The 21,070-nt window shown below is 49.3% G+C and overlaps 1 protein-coding gene across 2 annotated transcripts in view; it reads right to left on the minus strand.

Moving 5' to 3' along the window:
* OSMR (oncostatin M receptor) overlaps positions 1 to 21,070 on the minus strand; it is a 104,140-nt gene that overhangs the window by 63,246 nt on the left and 19,824 nt on the right. Inside the window, exons 2-8 of one of the 2 annotated variants that reach the window (XM_083154495.1) lie at positions 17,868 to 17,968; positions 16,693 to 16,850; positions 15,524 to 15,680; positions 14,291 to 14,560; positions 6,918 to 7,047; positions 4,777 to 4,922; positions 1,169 to 1,299 (exon numbers count right to left, since the gene is read on the minus strand). In XM_083154495.1, the coding sequence (XP_083010621.1) occupies positions 1,169 to 1,299; positions 4,777 to 4,922; positions 6,918 to 7,047; positions 14,291 to 14,560; positions 15,524 to 15,680; positions 16,693 to 16,850; positions 17,868 to 17,946 (1,071 nt within the window). In that variant the 5' untranslated portion in view covers positions 17,947 to 17,968. Of the gene's footprint in view, positions 1 to 1,168; positions 1,300 to 4,776; positions 4,923 to 6,917; positions 7,048 to 14,290; positions 14,561 to 15,523; positions 15,681 to 16,692; positions 16,851 to 17,867; positions 17,969 to 21,070 lie in introns of those variants that run through there. The other variant, XM_083154511.1, reaches the window with a different exon arrangement.

Raw genomic sequence — 21,070 nt, forward strand, 5'->3', positions numbered from 1 at the left:
TCTCCCCCATCGATGGCAAAACTATTCTACATCGGCCATAACTGATCAATGATTTTGAATCATCGATGGACGATGGCCATCCCTAAGCGGGGACGGTCAGACTTGTGCCTGGGCAGGGAGAGTTGCAGCCGGGTGAGTGAGTGGGCGGGGGTGGACAAACGGACACATCCGCCGGAAGCCTGAGCAGGCGGGGGGAAATGCAATGGCAGCTGGCATGGCTCCGGTTGTTCTCTGAGGGCGGGCACCTCTGGGAATGGGGTCACCTTGTGTGAGGGCCAGGTTTTCTGGGGCCCATCCAAGGGCAAGGGCCTAGGTTACTTGGTGGGAACTCAGCTGCTATTAAACAGGTAACTACAGGGTTGCCGACTTGTTATTCTCCTCTCCGGGAGAAGCCCGGAGAGGAGAGTTTCAGCAGCTGCTCAGGGGGCGGGGCTTAAGCATGACATCACTAAGCCTCGCCCATAATGCTAAACCAGTAAATTTTACGGATCTCCGTGGAGGGGGCGGGGCTAAAATGACGCGCTTGTGTCATTTTAGCTCCGCCCCCTCCTCTGAGACCCGAGAATTGCGGCATTTTAATGCCGCGATCCGGGGGACAGAGGGGGTCCCCCCTGAATCCGGGAGGGTTGCCCACCCTTCCGGGGGGCTGGGAGGGGGACCCGATTTTCGGGAGACTCCCGGAAATTCCGGGAGGGTCGGCAACCCTGGGTAACTATTAGAGGTGTCGCAATGCTGAGCACTGCCGCCTCACAGCACTCTAGTGCAGTTTATATATTCTCACATTTTTCTAAGTTACCTCCAGGTGTCCTAGTTTCCTTCCATATTCCAAGCATATACAAGTAGGGCTAATGGCTTTTGATGTAAATATTGTATGTGAGGATTCATGTGAATGATTATTACATATTCTCTGTACAGCGACAGGTTTGGTTCTCTATAAATGAACAGCAATAATAAGATTGTTGTTCTACAAAGCACAATACTGATTATGCGCCTGTGTTGCCAAGTCCGCACCAGTGATGGATTCCTGTGATGCATTCTGATCCTGCTTTGTGGCATAAAACACATATATAAACCACTTTGCCTTTTTATATCAGTTACAGATTTTTTTACAAAAAATTTTTTCTCACAGCAGCCGTAATCCACTATTATTGTAAAAAGCGTCAATTACCAAGTTTTCCTGAAGGTCCGTCTGACAATTTAAACGAAGAGGTGTGTAATCTGCTTTCAAGACCCAGTTCAGCATAATGTCGGTTGCATTTCTATGTCTTGCTTCTAGATTTGAAGGCATCAGTGGTAGAACTGTTACAAAAAAACAAAACTTTTTGAAATGTAATAGTAAAAGACAAAACAAAATAAAGGGATACAGTATGGCCCTTATTCAGATCTGATCGCAGTCCAAATTTGTTCTCAAAATGGGCAAAACCATGTGCACTGCAGGTGGGGCAGATGTAACGTGTGCACAGAGAGAGTTAGATTTGGGGGAGTTATTTTGTTCGTGTGCAGGGTAAATACTGGCTGCATTATTTTTACACTGCAATTTAGATTTCAGTTTTAACACACCCCACCCAAATTTAACTCTCTCTACACATGTTACATCTGCCCCACCTGCAGTGCACATGGTTTTTCCCATTCTGAGAACAAATTTGTACTGCCATCAGATCTAAATAAGGGCCTTTGTATACTAAGCTAAAATGACATATAGATTTGTCCTTTTTTATTGGTTACTTGGGACTGTGTGTATGGACAGAGGCGGCAATCATGGATAAAGTCACTTCCGGACCAGTATTTCCACTTATTTTTCATCACTCCCCATAAAGGTGCTCAAGAAACTAGGTAAAGGGGAACTCAGCCAAAAATGTGCACAGGCAGACGTGATGTGATGTCTGGCATTACATTGCACAAAATTCCATCAAACCCCCCCCCCCCCCCCCCCCCCAGTAAAGTATTTTAAATTAATTAAATTTAATTAAAGCACTAACAGAATCTATATAATAAAATGGACTGCTGATATAAATAATGTCATCATGCTGGAATGTTGTACAGTAGCTATGAAAACAGAACCCTCCTACCTGTGTAAAATATGCACAGGAGAGCGGGAGGGTTGGTGAAAGAGAGAGAGATACTGGAGAAGAGATGAGCATCCATATACAACTATGGGTGCCGGATGACACTCCAACAGTCAAGATGCCGACAGTCAGTAGTCTGACATCGGAATCCCAACTCTTAAATTCCCAACAGTCAGGATTTCGACTGACAGGGTTTTTTTCCCTTATGGGGGTCCACGACCCTCATATAGAGAGAACAAAACATTTGGCGAGTGCAGTGAGCCACCGAGCCCGCAGCGAGCCCACAAGGGGCTTCTAGTGTTGCCCCCCCCCCCATATTGGAGTCACGGCAGTTGGGATTCCGATGTCGGACTAATTCCCGACTGAGCGTCATACCACACCAACAACTATTTCGTAGTAAAATTACTGTTACATTGTATTTAATGAAGAACTGCAGCTGTTTAGGAAGAGAAAGGGAAAGAGAATGAAGCTTGATACCGTTAGCTACTCCCAGTGCTGTACACTCATCTCTATACAAACATGAATTTATATGAGTGGGTTTGTTTAATAAACAGGGTAATAATCCGTTTCCTCTGGGCTTGTTTCCTACACCACAAACCGCCCAGCAGGAAACTGAGAGTACTCTTCGTTCTGATTCATTGCTGAAGGGTTTGCCGGTCTGCTGCACAACCAAACAACATAACTGCCCTGTTCACATCTAAATACCATCTCTATGAGTCACGCGCTGCACTGTCATTCCATTAATAATAACGCAACGAGGACATTGCATTGTCATTGTTATGTCATTTTTATTCTACGTTCTGTTTTGGAAATCTCCTAAATAATCCCTGTACGGTTCCTGCGCTGTGCACTGATTTGGCGTTCAGCGGATGCTGATCTCTTGGACACTCTGCTTTTTCATGGGTCTGTTTTGTCAGAAACGGCCGACGCGCCCACTTTTCGCCACTCGACGGGCGGGAAACATTGAATTCCATCTGTCGAGCTGGCAGGCGAGCCGACCGAAAACGGCCCGGGATTCCAACTGTCAGGATGTTCTGGAGTTCGGCACTAAGAGGAGGTTTGGGTCTAGGGTTAGTTGTGTTTAAAGGAAAGTGTCAGCCAATTGTAGGTTGACTTTTGACCCTGTTGACCTTTTGACCAGTTTCAGTAAGAGAAGAATGGTAGTGTTCTACAGTGCCCACAATGGCCAAGAGTGGTACTGCACTAGCTGTGCTCCCAGATGGTTTCAGGAGACAACACAGCTTATCCTTCACATACATTCCCACCACTACCTCTCCTTACTGCTCCTCCTTCACCTGCTTGTATGAGTCATCTGTAATATAGGCAAGTTTTTCCCATGATCGCCTTTGCCCCTTGCCTCAATATAAGTGTGCCTCTGACCCCCCCCTCCCAATAAGTGTCTCTGCCTTCTACTTCCCCATGTGCACCTATCATCCCCCCCCATATGTACCTCTCCCCCTTGCCTCACTAAGGCCCTTATTCTGATCGGTGCGGCCGGATCCGAATATGCGGCCAGGACCGTGCGTGCGAAACCCCGCCTTCCATGCGGATCGCCAACTCTGTCCGTATGCGGTAAGAAGCTGGCCGAACGGACCGCATGTGTATTTTTCATGGAATACGCCTCCTCCATCTCAGGGAACCTCCCCCCATCATTCGATGCTCGCAGACCATCGAATGCAGGACCGAGTGCTCCACCAGCTCCCGTAACCTCAGACCACACGGACATTTTTCCGTGCAAAAGCAGGGATCTGGGCGGGCAGCTGACATCCGGCGATGTCATATGTCCGCCCCCTACACGTGCGTCACGGCCGCATTACCATACGTACGCCCAGCGTTTGCATGGGAACGCCCATGAAACGCGGGGCGTATGCATATGGTAATGAGCCCAAATAGCCCTTCACGCCCCTCTCCACCCCCTGTTCGTAGTGTACACATTTCATGCGGGATTTGGCCGTACGCCCCGCTCGCACATGCGCAGACACAAAACATCGGCGGCACGAACGCACGCGGATATTACCGCACCAACCAGAATAAGGGCCTAAGAGTGCCTCTGCCCCCATTCCCATGAGTGTATCTGCCCCATGCCTCCTCATGTGCAACTATCATTCCACTATCCATTTGTACCTTTACCCCTTTAGAAACATAGAATGTGACAGCAGATAAGAACCATGTGGCCCTTTTTGGAATGGGTACGCCATAGTTATGTGCACATTTTATTTTGTGTGTGTGTGTGTGGGGGGGGGGGGGGGGATCCTATAACCTTTTTTGGCTGGGGGGAGAAAAAAATTCTAGTTACACCACTGGATTGTAGTACAGGTAATTTCACAATTGCTCCCATGCAAAGCTGGGATGGGTCACTAATATTAACATATACTGTAGCAAAAAGAGTTAGCAGAAAGTTTTTGAATTGGTGAAGATAATAGAAAGAATTTGGTTGGTTGCTATGGGCAACATTCTATCTTCAGTATATCTCCCATCTACCCCAAAGAGTGAAATTCGATTGTTTTTCATACCCTCTTTTGCCCGATCTCCTATCTAAGGTGACATTTTTAGTTGTGGGCGATGGGGCAAATTAGAGTAGGCTGGATGGGAGCTGTGGGCCGCGCAAAACAATTGAATTTCCTCCAAGGAGTACAGTATCTGAGTACAATATCTGGAGTAACAGGCACAGGATAATGTTGGCCAGTGATCAGTGTAGCCTATATCATACTTCTCTCTGTAAGATTCACAACGGCGTGAATACTTCTTCCTCCCATTACGTTTTCAGCGGTCAGTGTGAAATTATAGATCGGCTGGTTCTGGACCACGGGCCACGTACACTCAATTCTGGGGCATGAAGAGGATTTGTCAGACAACCTTGGACAAAAAGAAATATAAAATATCAAATCTCCATTACTATATGATGACATATACACAGAATAATATTAGCCAGTGTTTTTCGGACGGTCCCCAGGGTTACAGAGTGCTGACACTTTTTCATTCGTACAATTTTTAAATTCTTGATACTAGTTACAGACACAGGAAGAGATCATTTCAGAAATGAATGAAACTAAAATCTGCAGACTTGTCTGAGAGCCACTATATTTGGCCTAATTCAGACCTGACGGCTCATCGGCAAATTCCCACAATAATAATCAGGCCTGAATACCGGTAAATTCAAAACGGACCTTTCACACCGCACATATTACCGATTTGAAATGGTAAAAACCCGGCAATTTACCCGGTAATAAGTGCGGTCTGAAAGGGGTATCAGATGTATAGGATTCAGTGATGGCGAGAGAGTACTATTTACCTGGGCCCAGACCTGTTGAAGGGGCCCAGCGAGGTGGGGGGGGGGGGGGGGGCAGTCACATAACAGGCAGTGACACAGTACTTTGTATGAGGAGAAAGTTGTTGCTGATGCTACCGCTGCAGGACCGAGCACTGGATCAGATCTAAAACACAAGCGATTTTCCCGATTTCTCGGCCCAATGCATCTTAGTTGGGTGAAATTGGGCTAAATCGCATAAGTGTATGGCCAGCTTTCTAGTTTTTGAGACTTTCTTAACAGAAGAATGCGCTTGCATAGGCATCCGTTCGCGTGTGGCCGCACTGGAGATTTTTCCCTCTTCACTAATAAAAGTCAGTCTGAACTAGTGTGATCAACTCATCCCTTTAGGGACGTTGAACATGCAACAGTGGCGTAGCTACGTTTTGGGCACCCCCCCCCCCCCCCGCTGCCGCCCTGCCAAGCACCCCCCCCCCACCGCCGCCCTGCAAGCACCCCGCCGCAGCCCATGCAAACCCCCCCCCCCCAATCCCCCGCAGCCTTACCTACTTACCTATCTCGCTGGTCCCGGCGGATCCGTTCTTCTGCTGAGGACCACCACAAAATGGCCACCCCCATTCAGCAGACAGTTTCAGAGAACTGTGTGCTATATGGGGGCGGCCATTTTGTGGTGGTCCTCAGCAGAAGAACGGAGCCGCCGGGACCAGCGAGATAGGTAAGTCTGCGGGGTATTGGGGGGGGGGGGGGGGTGTAACTATAGCACCGCAGCCCCCGGCGCCCCCCCCCCCCCCGGTGGCGGGGGCTGCGGTGCTATAGTTACACCGCTGACATGCACACATTCATTGGACAGGGGAGCGAATTTGTCCCGCACCGAGCGTGCCTGAATTTGCTCTGTAATCTGAGGCACTGGGCATGCAGTTCCAAATTCAGTCACCAGAGGGCAGCTTGAAGCCACATAACGTTTCTCTATCACCTGTTCCTGTGACATCTCAGCAATGTTTTATGCTGAGTAATGCTGTACACGAGATAGCAAAGTTAAGCTGCCCAGGGGAGAAAATACTTTGTATATTCATTGAAAATTCCAGTCAATGCTTAATGCAGCAAAGCCTCAAATGTTGAAATGAAACTACTTAAGTCTGACGAGGAAAGAACATTTTTATATTTTGGGAACCAGGACCGTTCCTTGAGCCTGGTGCTGGTTTTAAAAATCCAGAGACCCCTATTTCCGTGCAGGCTTCTGCCAAATACGCCTGGAAAATGAGTTTCGTATTTTCCAGGCGGATTTTCCTGGCAATTAGCGGCTGTATCCCGCTAATTAGCGGCCATATATTGCATACGGCCGCTCAGTAAATCATTCTAATGGTGATTCCTAGTTGTTTTCATTCGATGGCGTATAGATTCATGTTCGTAAATACGAATGTGCCATGAATACGAATTCACATATTTTCGGCATAGTAAATGGCGAAAATACGTGTAAGCAGTCGCATTTGCATACGGATATAACTAAAATAGGCGTATTTTCCTTTGTACATTTCCCCCAGTATATTTAAAGTACTTTCCATTCAATATTCTGTATAACTTACCATTCGTGCAGTGTGTATTGTACAGTAAGAGTCCTATAGAAGTTGTATATGTTTCCAGGGTTCCAGGTGCAATTTAAGGTTTTCAGATCATGTGTTATACAGGAAAAGTTATTGGGTTCATCCGGTGGTTCTGCATCAAGCAAATCAACAAACACAATTAATGGGAACTTACAAAGTCACCTCCATCTATTATACATACATATATATATATATATACTAGGTGATTCATCGTGCCCTACGGGCGCTCTTCACACCGTCGTAAGGGGCTGCGCCCCCTTAATTTGTGAACGTTTGTATATGAGAAATATGGTTAGAATTGAATGAAAGATGCCCTGTATTGCAACTTAGGTGTCCGCGAATCGCGGGAGGGGGGGTCGCGGAGGGTGCCGCGAATTGCAGGAGGGGGGGGTCGCGGGGGGTGCCGCGAATTGCAGGAGGGGGGGTTGTGGGGGGGGTGGATGCTGCGAATCGCGGGAGGGGAGGGATTGCAGAGAATCGCGGGAGGGGGGTCGCGGGGTGGGTTGCCGCAAATCGCGGGAGGGGGGTTACGGGGGCGGGGGTTGCGGCGAATCATGGTAGGGGGGGTCGCGGGGATGTGCCGTGAATCACGGGAGGGGGGGTCACGGGGTGGGGTGCCGAGAATCGCGGGGGGGTGTGTGTGTGCCGTGAATCGCGGGAGTGGGGGTTGCGGGGGGGTGGGGGGGGTGTGACGCGAATCGCCACAAGAAAAAATCAACACAGAAAGGTCAACACATGTAAATGTTGACATAAGTGTGGCACTTCATTGGTGTCCATGTCGACACATGAGAATGAATATGAAAACATTCAAAAAATGAAAAAAAAAACTTCAAAAACTCATGTCAACCTTTTTCATTGTCGACCATAGCCATGTCAGTGTTTTCCATGTGCAATTTAATTCTGGAGCTGCCGCGAATCACGGGGGGTGCCGCGAATTGCGGGAGGGGGGGGTCGCGGGGTTGGGTGCCGCGAATCGCGGGAGGGCGGGGTTCACAGGGGTTCCGGTGGGGGGTTGCCGCGAATTGCGGGAGGTGGGGGGTCACGGGGGGTGCCGCGAATTGCGGGGGGGGGGGGTGCGGGGGGGGTGTGACGCGAATCGCCACAAGAAAAAATCAACACAGAAAGGTCAACACATGTAAATGTTGACATAAGTGTGCCACTTCATTGGTGTCCATGTTGACACATGACAATGAATATGAAAACATTAAAAAAATGAAATAAATCTTCAAAAACCCATGTCAACCTTTTTCATTGTCGACCATAGCCGTGCCAGTGTTTTGCATGTGCCATTTAATCCTGGGGCTGCCGCGAATCGCGGGGGGTGCCGCGATTTGCGGGAGGGGGGGGGTTGCGGGGGGTGGGTGCCGCGAATCGCGGGAGAGCAGGGTTCATGGGGGTTCCGGTGGGGGGTTGCCGCGACTTGCGGGAGGGGGGGGGGTCGCAGGGGGGTGCTGGGGTGCCGCGAATCGCCGGAGGGGGGGTTGCGGGGGGGGGTGACGCGAATCGCCACAAGAAAAAAATCAACACAGAAAGGTCAACACATGTAAATGTTGACATAAGTGTGGCACTTCATTGGTGTCCATGTCGACACATGAGAATGAATATGAAAATATTCAAAAAATGACAAAAAAACTTCAAAAACTCATGTCAACCTTTTTCATTGTCGACCATAGCCATGTCAGTGTTTTCCATGTGCAATTTAATTCTGGAGCTGCCGCGAATCACGGGGGGGGGGGGGGTGCCGCGAATTGCGGGAGGGGGGCTCGCGGGGGTGGGTGCCGCGAATCGCGGGAGGGCGGGGTTCACAGGGGTTCCGGTGGGGGGTTGCCGCGAATTGCGGGAGGTGGGGGGTCACAGGGGGTGCCGCGAATCGCGGGAGGGGGGGTTGCGGGGGGTGTGACGCGAATCGCCACAAGAAAAAATCAACACAGAAAGGTCAACACATGTAAATGTTGACATAAGTGTGCCACTTCATTGGTGTCCATGTCGACACATGACAATGAATATGAAAAAATTAAAAAAATTAAAAATAAATCTTCAAAAACTCATGTCAACCTTTTTCATTGTCGACCATAGCCATGTCAGTGTTTTGCTTGTGCCATTTAATCCTGGGGCTGCTGCGAATTGCGGGGGGGGTGCCGCCAATCGTACAAGGGGGGGTCGCGGGGGGGTTCTTTTTGCCGCGAATCGCGGGAGGGAGGTCGCGGGGGGTGTTTTTTCCGCGAATCGGGGGGGGGGGTCACGGGGGAGGGTTTGCCGCGATTCGCGGGAGGGGGGGGTCGCGGGGTGGTGGTTATGCCGCGAATTGCGGGAGGGGTCGTGGGGGGGTTCTTTTTGCAGCGAATCGCAGGAGGGGGGGGGTCGCGGGGGTGTTTTTGCTGCGAATCGCGGTAGGGGGGGTCGCGGGGGAGCGGGTGTTTTTGCCGCGAATCGCGGGGGGGGGTGCGCGGGGGGGGGTTTGCCGCAAATCGCGGGAGGGGGGCGCTCACCTGGTGGCTGTGGAGTAGCAGTGCTGGGCAACATGGGAAGGCAGTGGGTGTCTGGCACTGTCTGTGGGCTCACTGGGCTGGTTCTCTGTCACATACCTCCCAACATGACCCTCTCCAGGAGGGACACAATGCTCTCTTTCTAGACTTCCCCTTAATGTATGATTGCCATCACCTGTTTTAAACAGGTTAATTTCTCAGAAAGGTGTTCAGCACAGATGAAGGCAATCACACATTAAGAGGAAAGTCCAGGAACAGAGCGTTATAGACACAGACACCCACTTTGAGTGACAGATGTAGCCAAATATATAGGAGATATATATAATATATGAGGTGAATTTCCGCTAGTGACCACTAGAGGCCACTCAACAGACCAAACTACTCCTTTTTGTGCTAAAAGATGTCATAAAAGAAAGTGAAAGCTATTTTTGCAGGGCACTGATCTGTCTCAAACTTGCTGAATATGTAGAGAGGGCGCTGTGAAGACAGAGGTGTCGATCCTATTAGTTCTGAAGGATGCAAGGTGCCATTTGGGGCGACTTTCATGCGTTTAAATGCCGGAAATGGCACCAGATTTCGCACCTTTCGCTTGGCCGAATTCAAATAAAATTTCTTGCCCCCCCCTATGGAGGTGCGATCACTTTTAAGCTAATTCAGCCTGCACTCACGAATCATCCTCACCCAATAGGATCGACCCCAGAGATTGGAGGTAGGAGCAGATAGGGACTGATGGTTGGGTGGAGAGTTTGTGGGCTAAAAACTGTCATCGCTAAAAGTGAAAGTAAAAACTGTCACAGCACAAAGTGAAAGTACATTGCAGAAGCCGTCAGTTTGACGGGCATTTAACTGGTATAAGGCACCCACCACCCAACAAGAGTACACTTATATGACTATGACCATTTTGGAATGATTACATATATACTGTATTGTAACAATGTAGCAGTGGAAACACATGTACAGTAACTACTGAATATGACATTTTACCATAATCACTTCTATATGAAAATGCTGTTTTTAGGGGTTTATATTTTTTAGTACAATCATTTAGATAACAAGGAAAACAGCCTTAACTTACAGCAGCGGTTCACAACCTCAGTCCTCAAGGGCCCCCAACAGTTAATCTGTGGTAATTGCTAGGAGCTAGGAGTGCGCTCCCGCAGCCAGCCCTTCATGGTCGCTGGTCGCAGGAGCATCCTCCTCCGATTATGGCTAAAAACAGGGCCGGCGCTGGCCGCTCAGCAGCTCCTGCAAAGCAGGGAGGCGCCATGGTGAGAAGGCGCACTCTCCCTGCTCTGCTGCTAAAGCTGCCAGCCCGGCCCCTCGCCTTCACTGTCTGCCTGATAGCCACCCGCAGCCAGGGGCGGATTGGCCATTATATCGACCGGGAACTTTCCCGGGAGGCCGACAGTAGTGAGGCCGAAAGATGTACAGCTCACCTCAGGCTGACAGCGCTCAGCGGCAGGCGGCGTCACTGGCAGGCTCAGCCCAGTCCCTGTGTGGCCCCGCCTCCTCCGACTGTCACTGGTGGCTGCAGTCGGAAACGAGTCGAGATTCATTCCCAGAGCCTCCTCCCGCCCGCCTGAGAGGCTCTCTCCGTGCGGCGCTGCCCCACCTCATCGTCGAGTCCTCTTCATGGTACACCAACACGACCACATTGTCTAAAATAAAAACATGAGTCCGGTCCCCGATCGGTGCCCGGCTGCTACTGTATGTGGGCCCGCCTCCTCCCACCCTCTGTTCCCCGGGACTCGGAGAACAGCGGGCGGGAGGAGGCGGGGCCACATCTTGCAGCAGGGGGAACTGGGTCGGCGACTCATATGTTTAGATTATATGTGGATTTTATTTTATACATGGTCCTGGAGAGGACTCGAGGAGGCAGGGCTTGGAGAGATAACAGCGGGCGGGAGGGGGTGTGCTTGGCTGGAACTGAACGCAGGGTCGCAGGTTCCTGTGTGCAGGTGCTACTGGCGCCCCCCGCAGCAAGACCACCGACCCGGCGAACAAACCAGCGGGACTATGGAGCCGGGAGCTTGCAGGATTGGGAGCAGTACCAGTGCCCCATCAGAAGAAGAAGCAAACTGAGGCCCGCCCTGGAGTAGTGGCTGATTGAAGTCACCACCCCTGGTAAGTGGGGTGGGGATTACTATATTGTATATATGAGACCATCAGTGTATGTATGTGAGCAGCAGTGTATGTATGTATAAAGTGGTGGTATGAGTGGCAGGGCCAGGGTGTATGTATGTACGTATGAGAGCGGCAGGGTGTATGTATGCATGCATGTATGTATGAGAGTGGCAGGGTGTATGTATGCATGCATGTATGTATGTATGAGAGTGGCAGGGACAGGGTGTATGTATCTATGAGAGGGGCAGGGTGTATGTATATATGAGAGCGGCAGGGACCATGTATGTATGTATGTATGTATGAGAGCGGCAGTGTGTATGTATGCATGTATGTATGAAAGTGGCAGGGACAGGGTGTATGTATATATGAGAGCGTCAGGGACAGGGTGTATGTATATATGATAGCGGCAGGGTGTATGTATGTATGTCCGATTCCGACTCCTAAAAAGTCCGCCTCCTGCCTCTATGTATAACAGCAAAGACAAGTGCGGTCACGTGACGTGACTCACGCCGGTGCCTGGCTGTTTCCCCCCTGCACCAGTCTCCTAGCACAGCCTGCGCAGTGCGACGTGCTCGCTCGGATTTAATTTGTATTTATTTATAATATATGCTACTACTGTATTGACTGTGTTAGTTAGCTACTGGCTGCCGCAGTCTGTCAAAAATTATGACAGGCAACCAGCGGCACCAGCAGCTCCCCTCACTCACCGACACAATGCCTGATATCATGATGGCCGCCCCCTACCCATTGCTCCCCAGGCTGTCAATCAAATGAGCAGCACTGCAGAGCCTTCTAACTTCTAGAAAGTGTCACTACTATGGTGGGCATTGTGTACATAGGTTATTACTGTGTAGCGTCATATGAAAAATGGGTACTACTATGTGTGGTAATAATGTGAATAATGTAGACTGCTATGTGGTGTGAAAGAGATTAAGCTACTGTGTGGTGTAATATGAAATGTGGGTACTAGTGTGGCCATGCTACTTGTGAGAGCAAGCACTTTTTCTGGCGTGCGTGCCGAGAGCTATTTGAGGGCGCAATTTTTTTTTTTGCAGGAGGGCGCCAAACACCCTAGAACCGGCCCTGGCTAAAAATCGCTAGCAATTTCTAGTCAAAATGAGGTAGAGACAGAATGAGACAGAATAACTTGCAATTTTCAGCCAAAATCGCTGGTCGCTGATGAAAACGGTACACTGAGCAATATATTGCTGAGTTCTATTAAACCAAAATTACTCAGCGACCAAATCGTACCGTGTGTACACAGCTTTAAGGTTTCCAGGTCACCCGTCGGGTGCACAGGTGCACTCATTATTCACTGACACATTTTAAAAGATCTGCAGGTGAAGCTAATTATTTCACTTGGGATTCTGGACCTTAATCTGAGCTCAGTACAAATTTGTTTGGAAAATGGGCAAAACCATGTGCACTGCAGGTGGGGCAGATGTAACATGTATAGAGAGAGTTAGATTTGTGTGAGTTATTTTGTTTCTGTGCAGGGTAAATACTGGCTGCATTATTTTTACACTGCAGTTTAGGTTTCAGTTTCAGCGCACCCCACCCAAATTTATCTCTCTCTATACATGTTACATCTGCCCCACCTGCAGTGCACATGGTTTTTTCCATTTTCCAAACAAATTTGTACTGAGCTCAGATCTAAATAATGCCCCGTACACACGGGGGAGATATATTGCTCAGCCATATATTGCTAGCAATATATGGCTGAGCAATATATTGCTCAGTTTCTCCTTTTTATCAGCGACCAGAGATGGTCGCTGATGAAAAGGAACCTCTGCCGGCGGTGCCGCAGAGGTAATCAGCTGGTCGCAGGAGCACCAGCGATTAGAACGGGGCTGAAAACGGGAGCGCGCACCTGGCGATTTATCGCTGGGTCACACTCCCATCACTGGCAATATGGTCGTCTGCGACCATATTTCCAGCGATTTCAGCCCCTATCGCGCACGTGTGTACACAGCTTTAGGCCCTCTGTGTGGAGAGCTGGAAAATGCCCACTGTTGGGGGTAATTGAGGACCACTCAAGTTGGGAACCACTGACGTACAGCACTGTAAGTCTTCGAGGTGAATTGTGGTTTTAATAATGTCTTAATTAGTGATTCCCAAACTCAAGGCATCCTAAAAGTCCAGATTTTAAGTATGTCAATGTTTGAGCACAGAAAGGTTAAGTCAAAGAGATAGGTTATTATTAACTCATATGAGCTCAGGTGGCCTTGAGTTTGGGACACACTGGATTATACGCAGGGCTGTTTCACACGCTCCGGCTGACGGCGGCGGCGAAACACCGCACGGACAAAAGCCGGGCAGTACACAGTAGTTAATAATGGACAGGATTGTGTCCATTCACACAGGACAGTCACGACCCGGCCACCCGGTTGCAGCCAGCTGTCACCACTGGAAAGGATGGCTTCCGGGCTCTGACCATCGTGACCATTGTAAACTTCTGTGCACGGCACAGCTTCTTGGACGTGCAAGGATTCACCTCCCGGCGTGTGAAACCGCCCATAGGATTACCACCTGTCCAGGATTACTCTGTGCAGTCCGGTAATTAAGACCGGCGTCCGACTAGGTGGTAACCCTAATTATACATGATCCCATCTATAATACATCTTAAAGACTCACAGTACCTGGATATAGGGCTAGCCTTGTTTTACACTATATTTAGAAATGCAACAAATACATAATAAATATAACAAAGCACATATTCCAGAAGTAAATGAAGGTAGAACTTACTGCTGACAATAAGTACAGTTCCGTGGTGTTTCCCAGCTACACGGCAAATAACGTTGGTCCCATCTGAATTGGTTAAGGTGACATTTCTAACTGTTATTGCATAGCTGTCTGTCTCCAGGCGGAGAGACTCATTGCTGTAGGTGTTCTCTCCAAACGTCATCTTTTCCACTGTCTGATTGTGTCCAGGTAAGCAGCAGAAACTGACATCAGACCCCACCGGAACTATTTTGTCATGGGGGTAAATGACCCTTTTGCCCTCACTGCTGTGTCCTGTGAGAAAAGAATATTGGCAGATGATGAGAAATGGCGGCTGGTAAATTGAAAATACAAACACAATAACACAAAATAATCATCATTATATTGCTCTCTGTTATCACTGCTTATTTCAAGTTAGCAGTGTGCAAAGAGATCCCATTGTTACTGGGGTGGTAATTACCTTCCAATGCTCTCAGTATTGGTGCGCAGTCTATTCTACGCGGTCCCGTGCGCATCGGACCCAAGCAGGTGGTCAGACCACCCGACCTGGGACCTCCTTCCCTGTGCAGGGGGGGGGGGCAGGCAGTAGGGTCTGGCTAGCTGGTGGTGGTGGTGGGGGGACGGGCAGCTCATAGTTGTGGCGGGTAGCGGGGTCCGTCTGAGTAGCGGCGGCTGGGAGGCTGGCGTTTGTAGCGGCACTTTGCCAGGCGGTGGGATGCAGCTGCTGAATATTTTGAAATGACTGGCCGGACGTTGATTGGGCCTTAAGGGTTAGCATAATTGCCTCAAGGCACTGAGGTCATGGGTTCGATTCCCACCATGGCCCTAACTATGTGGAGTTTGTATATTCTCCCCATGTTTGTATGGGTTTACTCCAACAATCCCAAAATATACTGGTAGGTTAATTGGCTCCCAATAAAAGATTAACCCTAGTGTGTAAGTGTGTTTAGGACAGGCTACATGGGCCAAATGGTTCTTATCTGCTGTCAAATTCTATATCTCTATGTTGAGTCATGCGTAGGGAAGTCTGGTGCAAGTACCTATAGGTGGCGTCATATCGGGTGACGCGGCTTTGCGCTTGCACACACCGTGCATCATTTTAATGGATTCTGACATTAGCTTAAGGTAATGAATTGGGCTTTAGTTGCCCTGCATACACAGATGGATACTTGCATTAGTAGGATACTCGCATTAGTATATGGTAGCAAGTGGGCTTCCATGGCTGGCCAGACCAGCTGCCATCAACGCAACTCTCACCGTGATGGGTCTTCCATGGGCTCCACATACTCCACGGTCTCCCTGGAAGTGCACTCCGAATGCGTAAAGAGTGAGAGTCACATTCTAACGGCAGCTGAGAGAACCACGTCCATCTGTAGGGTCCACCGGGTCCGGAGAGAGTCGTGGTAAAAGTTTCCTGGAGTATAGAAGTGTCAGAGAGCTAAGTGATGACATCACATACAGGGCCAGATGCACTAAGCTTCAAAAGTAATAAAAAAGAGAGTGATAAACAGCCAGCCAATCAGATCCTGCCTGACATTTTTTCAAACACAGTCTGTGACATGTCAGGTAGGAGCTGATTGGCTGGCTGTTTATCACTCTCCATCAGGGCCGGCGCCACCACTAGGCAAATCTAGGCATTTGCCTAGGGCGCCGGCCACTGGAGGGCAGTATTTAGCCCCACCTTGCCGCCCGGGTACCTGTCCTGCGGCGTATATGTGCGTAAAAGCTGGCGGCGGCAGCGGGGGGGTCCCTGCAGTCAATAAGAAATAACGAGCGCTATCCGCCGGGCTATGCGGAAGCGCTTCTGTTTTGGAAACACTGGCCGCACGCTGATTTGCTGAGATTCAGCCAATCAGCGTGTGCCGTGCGGCCAGTGTTTCCAAAATAGAGGCGCTTCCGCATAGCCCGGCGGATAGCGCTCGTTATTTCTTATTGACTGCAGGGACCCCCCCGCTGCCGCCGCCAGCTTTACAGTGCCGCAGGACAGGTACCCGGGCGGCAGACACCGGGGCGCCCCCACCCCGACTTGCCTGGGGCGCTCTGGTGCCTTGCACCGGCCCTGCTCTCCATTTTATCACTTTTGAAGCTTAGTGCATCTGGCCCACAGAGCTGTCAAATCTCAGACTTCGGTAGGTATAAAAGGGCCCTGTCTTCACTGTGATGTAGAAGACCTGCTGGAGCCCCTCTATTTGTATTACTTTTTCATTAATACTACTCTTATTTTGCATCCTTCAATATGGCTTGGATTATTGAAATTAATTTGACTTTTGGATTTGAGACCTTTCAAATCCAAAAGTCAACGATGTAAACAATGTACTCTAGGGGGCCCAGGGTAGAGTATTCCCTGCACCCCCCCCCCCCCCCCTTTTATCTGGCTATGGTTGAATATTTCCTTTTGCTTTGAAGTAACCAGTGGTACTACTTACATTCTTGATAATATTTAGTTTTTTAGACCGAGCCACTTGAATTTGAAACTGTATTTCCCCACCAGATGCATCAGATTGTTCACTGAGATTCCATTCTAGGAACAAACGCTGCTGGGCGGAATCGCGGCGGAGTTTGAGGTCCCGCGGTGTAGTAGATCCTGCAGGTTCCAAAATGTGAAAACATCAGGTGAGAAAAATAAAACATTTTGGATGGAATTTTATTAAAACTTCAACAGGACGAGTGGGGGCACTAACCAATGAGATTCAGGGTATCATTTTATAGAATAATTGTTATGGGAACAGAAAAACTTATGCATTAGATACAGTTTAGTAAATCTCCACCTATGTGGCCAAAATATTAGTCAGTAAATCATAATATAATATTTACATGCAGTAAATGGAAAAGATCACTATGCTGCCCTCTAGTGGTCAGAGCAGCAATGGCTGTAAATGGGGATGGGGTGTGACTGTGTACACTGACAGTATAGTGCAGGGCAGGAGCCACCACTAGGCAGGTCTAGGCATTTACCTAGGGCGCCGGCCACTGCAGGGCGGCAGTTCACTCCTCGCCCCCCCGTGCAAAGGGGGTACCTGCTGCGCCGTCTGGGGAGCGGGCAGGGGGTCCATGCCGGCTTCTGACAGGAGCCTGCAGTGGTGTCCTTGCTGCCGCGTGGGTACCTGTGGCGCTGTGTATAAAGCTGGCGGCGGTGGGGGGTCCCTGCAGTGAATAAGAAATAACTAGCGCTATCCGCCGGGCTATGCGGCGGCACGGGAAGCGCTGCCGGGTTTGAAAACACTGGCCGCACGCTGATTGGCTGAGATTCAGCCAATCAGCGTGCAGCCAGTGTTTTCAAAACAGAAGCGCTTACCGCACCGCCGCATAGCGGTAGTTATTTCTTATTCACTGCAGGGACCCCCCACCGCCGCCAGCTTTATACACAATGCCGCAGGTACCCGCGCGGAAAGGACACCACTGCAGGCTCCTGTCAGACGCCAGTATGGACCCCCCTGCCTGCTCCCCAGACGGCGCAACAGGTACCCCCCCCCCCGGCACCGGGACGCCCCCCACCCCGACTCGCCTGGGGCGCTTCGGTGCCTTGCACCGGCCCTGGTATAGTGGCTATACAGTATGACTATACAGTGATACTTATATTGCACTTATGATTTTACTGTACCTTGGCAATGCCACAACCCAGGTTGAAGAGTCAGGAAAAGGGCAATGACTGCACCATGAAGTCCTGTATGACAGTCCATTGATTACTGTAAGTACATTTATCTAGAATATAACAGAAAATGAACAAAGTATGAACATAGGATAAATAATGCAATCCCAATCAGCAATGGACACAAATGCATGCTATGGGAAACATCCCATCTGCAATAAGACTCCCATCTTAGAACGATTACCCCATTGTGTCTAGTACCTATCACCACTTATAGTAACAATTCCAGAAACTTAATATTGAAATAAATAAATAAAACAATACTGGATAATGGCACATACAAAGAGGTAGGAGGGCCCTGCTCTCAACCTTACAATCTATGCAAGTCCCACGCATATGTGGGGGATGGGGTAACTTGTAACACATATTAGATGAGGGTGATTTGATGCAAACCCATAGTAGAATGGCTTTATTAAGCCCCATACACACTAGGCAGCGAGGTACCGCGCCCAAAGCGACGCTGTACACTTATATGGTGTCCATGTTGACATAAGTCTACATAGACACAAAAACTTAAAAAACTTGTGTTGACCCTTTGTCGACCTAGTGACTGTTGACCATTAGCGGTAGACCTAGTGACTGCTGACCTAGACATTGTCGACCCAGTAAACCGTAACCTTATGAAAGATATCTTCCACTTTATCTTCCAGTGTGTATGGGGCTTATCAATCATTCCATCGCTCAGTAATTCCAGAAAAAAAATGACACTACACACCAATTAGGATTAATTCAAAACATGCTCATTAGCATATGCAAATCTAAGCCGCCTATCTTATTGCTGGCTGCTGGAGGAGTGGAGGACGGGTCGGGTTCTCCTCCGTCAAAGAGAGATAGCCAGGCAGAGACTGGTGCAATGACTCAGAGCAGGACAGGTCCGCGCCGCGGCTATTTTAGAATTTTGCGCTGCCTCTCAAGCCAATTGAAGCTCACCAGTGCCGCTCCTGATTGGCTGCCGGACCGCGAGCTCCGATTGGTTTGCGAGCCAGTGGGAGATTTCAATATAGCCGCGGACTTGCTCTGAGTTTGAATAGAGCCGGGCAGCGCACAGCTCTCTGCCCAGCTGTGAAAGAGCGGAAGTATTTCAGCCCCCCTTGGCAAGAAGCATTTCAGTCCCCCTTGGCATGAGCATTTTACTCCACCTTGTCAATGAGCATTTAATAATTCTTGGCAACGAGCATTTAACCCCCAATGGGGTTGAGCATTTAACTCCCCTGTGGCAATGAACATGTAATCCCCCTTGGCAATTAGCATGAAACCCCCTTGGCATCAAGCAAGAAGCCCCTGGCATTGAGCATGTAACCACTTGCATTGAGCATGTAGGTAAGCGGCACTTATGTGGCATAATATGTAATGGACTTCACTGTGTGTGGCATAATGTTTAATGGGCATCACAGAGTGTGGCACAATGGGGTTTATTCTAGTTCATTCTTTCTGACAAAATCCTTCTTAGATGGACAAAACCATGTGCACTGCAGGGGGGCAGATGTAACATGTGCAGATAGAATTAGATTTGGGTGAGTTATTTTGTTTCTGTGCAGGGAAAATACTGACTGCTTTATTTTACACTGCAATATAGATCTCACTTTGAAGTAAAACCCCACCCAAATCTAATTCTCTCTGCACAAGTTACATCTGCCCCACCCGCAGTGCACATGGTTTTGTCCATCTAAGAAGGATTTTGTCAGAAAGAATGAACTAGAAGAACCCCCAATGTGTAATGGGCATCACAGAGTGTGGCACAATGTGTAATGGGCATCACAGTGTGTGGCACAATGTGTAATGGGCATCACAGTGTGTGGAACAATGTGTAATGGCCATTACATTGCCGGGCAGTGGGGAGAGAGAGGACAGACTGCCGCTGCAGCACAGCCTCTCTCCCCAGCACGGCACATGCTGCTCAGTCCTGTGTGCTGAAATGGGGAGAGAGACAGCTAAGGGGGTTAGGGCGATACGGAGCTCCTGTCAGGATTCTTAGGGTCGGTCTTTTGACTGCCAGCATCTTAAACGCCGCAATGTTGTATGTATTAACAATAAACATGCTTCTAATGGGGGTGAGAAACACTTCTGTATTAGCCTAGGGTGTCTGAAACCCTTAATCAGCAGTCCCTGCCGACTACAAACATGGAAGGAAATCGTTCATTTTTAAATAGAATGTTTGGCCAGTTACAAAAATCTAAGCTAAAAACTCGTCCCTGTAAGATGCAGAACTATGTTCAGCTACACAGTAGCACAGACACAAGTCCTAAATGTCATGTGGCAGTTTTATCGGAAGGTTAAGATAATGCCAGATTTTACAGTAATAGACTTGAGGACTCATTAAAAGCCCATTGAAGTAAAGTGGGGAAGTTACTCAGTTGTCTAATACAATAACAATCAGTGCAGCTCCTGTAAAAATACCAGCTGTATTTACATAAGGATCGTAGTGTTTGCTCTACACAGTTATACTGTATGTCACCTCTTCTATTGGCACTTCATCAATATAGTCATTTATAAGGTCTGTCCCGTGGCCTGACTGCATGCACAGTGCAGGCCGGGACGTGCGCCCCAATGTATCCCACTACTAGGGAGAGGGGACAGACCTAGGTAGTGGCGGAACTTGTGGGCGATGGACCCAGGTGCAAAAATATCATTTGGGCCTCCACCCCAATCCAAGTTCACTAGGGGCGGGATGTTGTAACATCCGCGCCCATTATCGCCGGACATCGCATTTTTAATAACGGCATATGCTATAACATATGCCGTTATTCATGCAAGGGACAGCTCTTGCGGTAAGAGCTGTCCCTTGCGATGCGGTGCCGGCGCTGGACTTCCGGGTCTGTGACCCGGGAGTCCATCTGCGCATGCGCAGACCCCGGCGCCGGCCGCAGGGCACGCTGGGAGGGATCCGTGACGGATCCCTCAAACAGCGCTGCGGTAAGAAGCCCATAGGCTTCTGCAGGGATTCGCCAGCTTTAGCTGGCGATTCCCTCCGCAGCGCTGACACTGCGGAGGCGCCATATAGCATATAGAAATGCGGTAGAAACCCCGAAAACGGGGTTTTTACCGCATTTCTGCTATATAGCATCCCGCCCAATATGCAACACAGCAGTGGGTAAAAGGGATAGGCAGAGGGTGACAGGGAGAGGCAGAGGGTGACAAAGGGACTGTAGCTGCTG

This window comes from Crinia signifera, chromosome 1 (genome assembly GCF_055691185.1).
Source record: "Crinia signifera chromosome 1, ASM5569118v1, whole genome shotgun sequence".
NCBI lineage: Eukaryota > Metazoa > Chordata > Amphibia > Anura > Myobatrachidae > Crinia > Crinia signifera.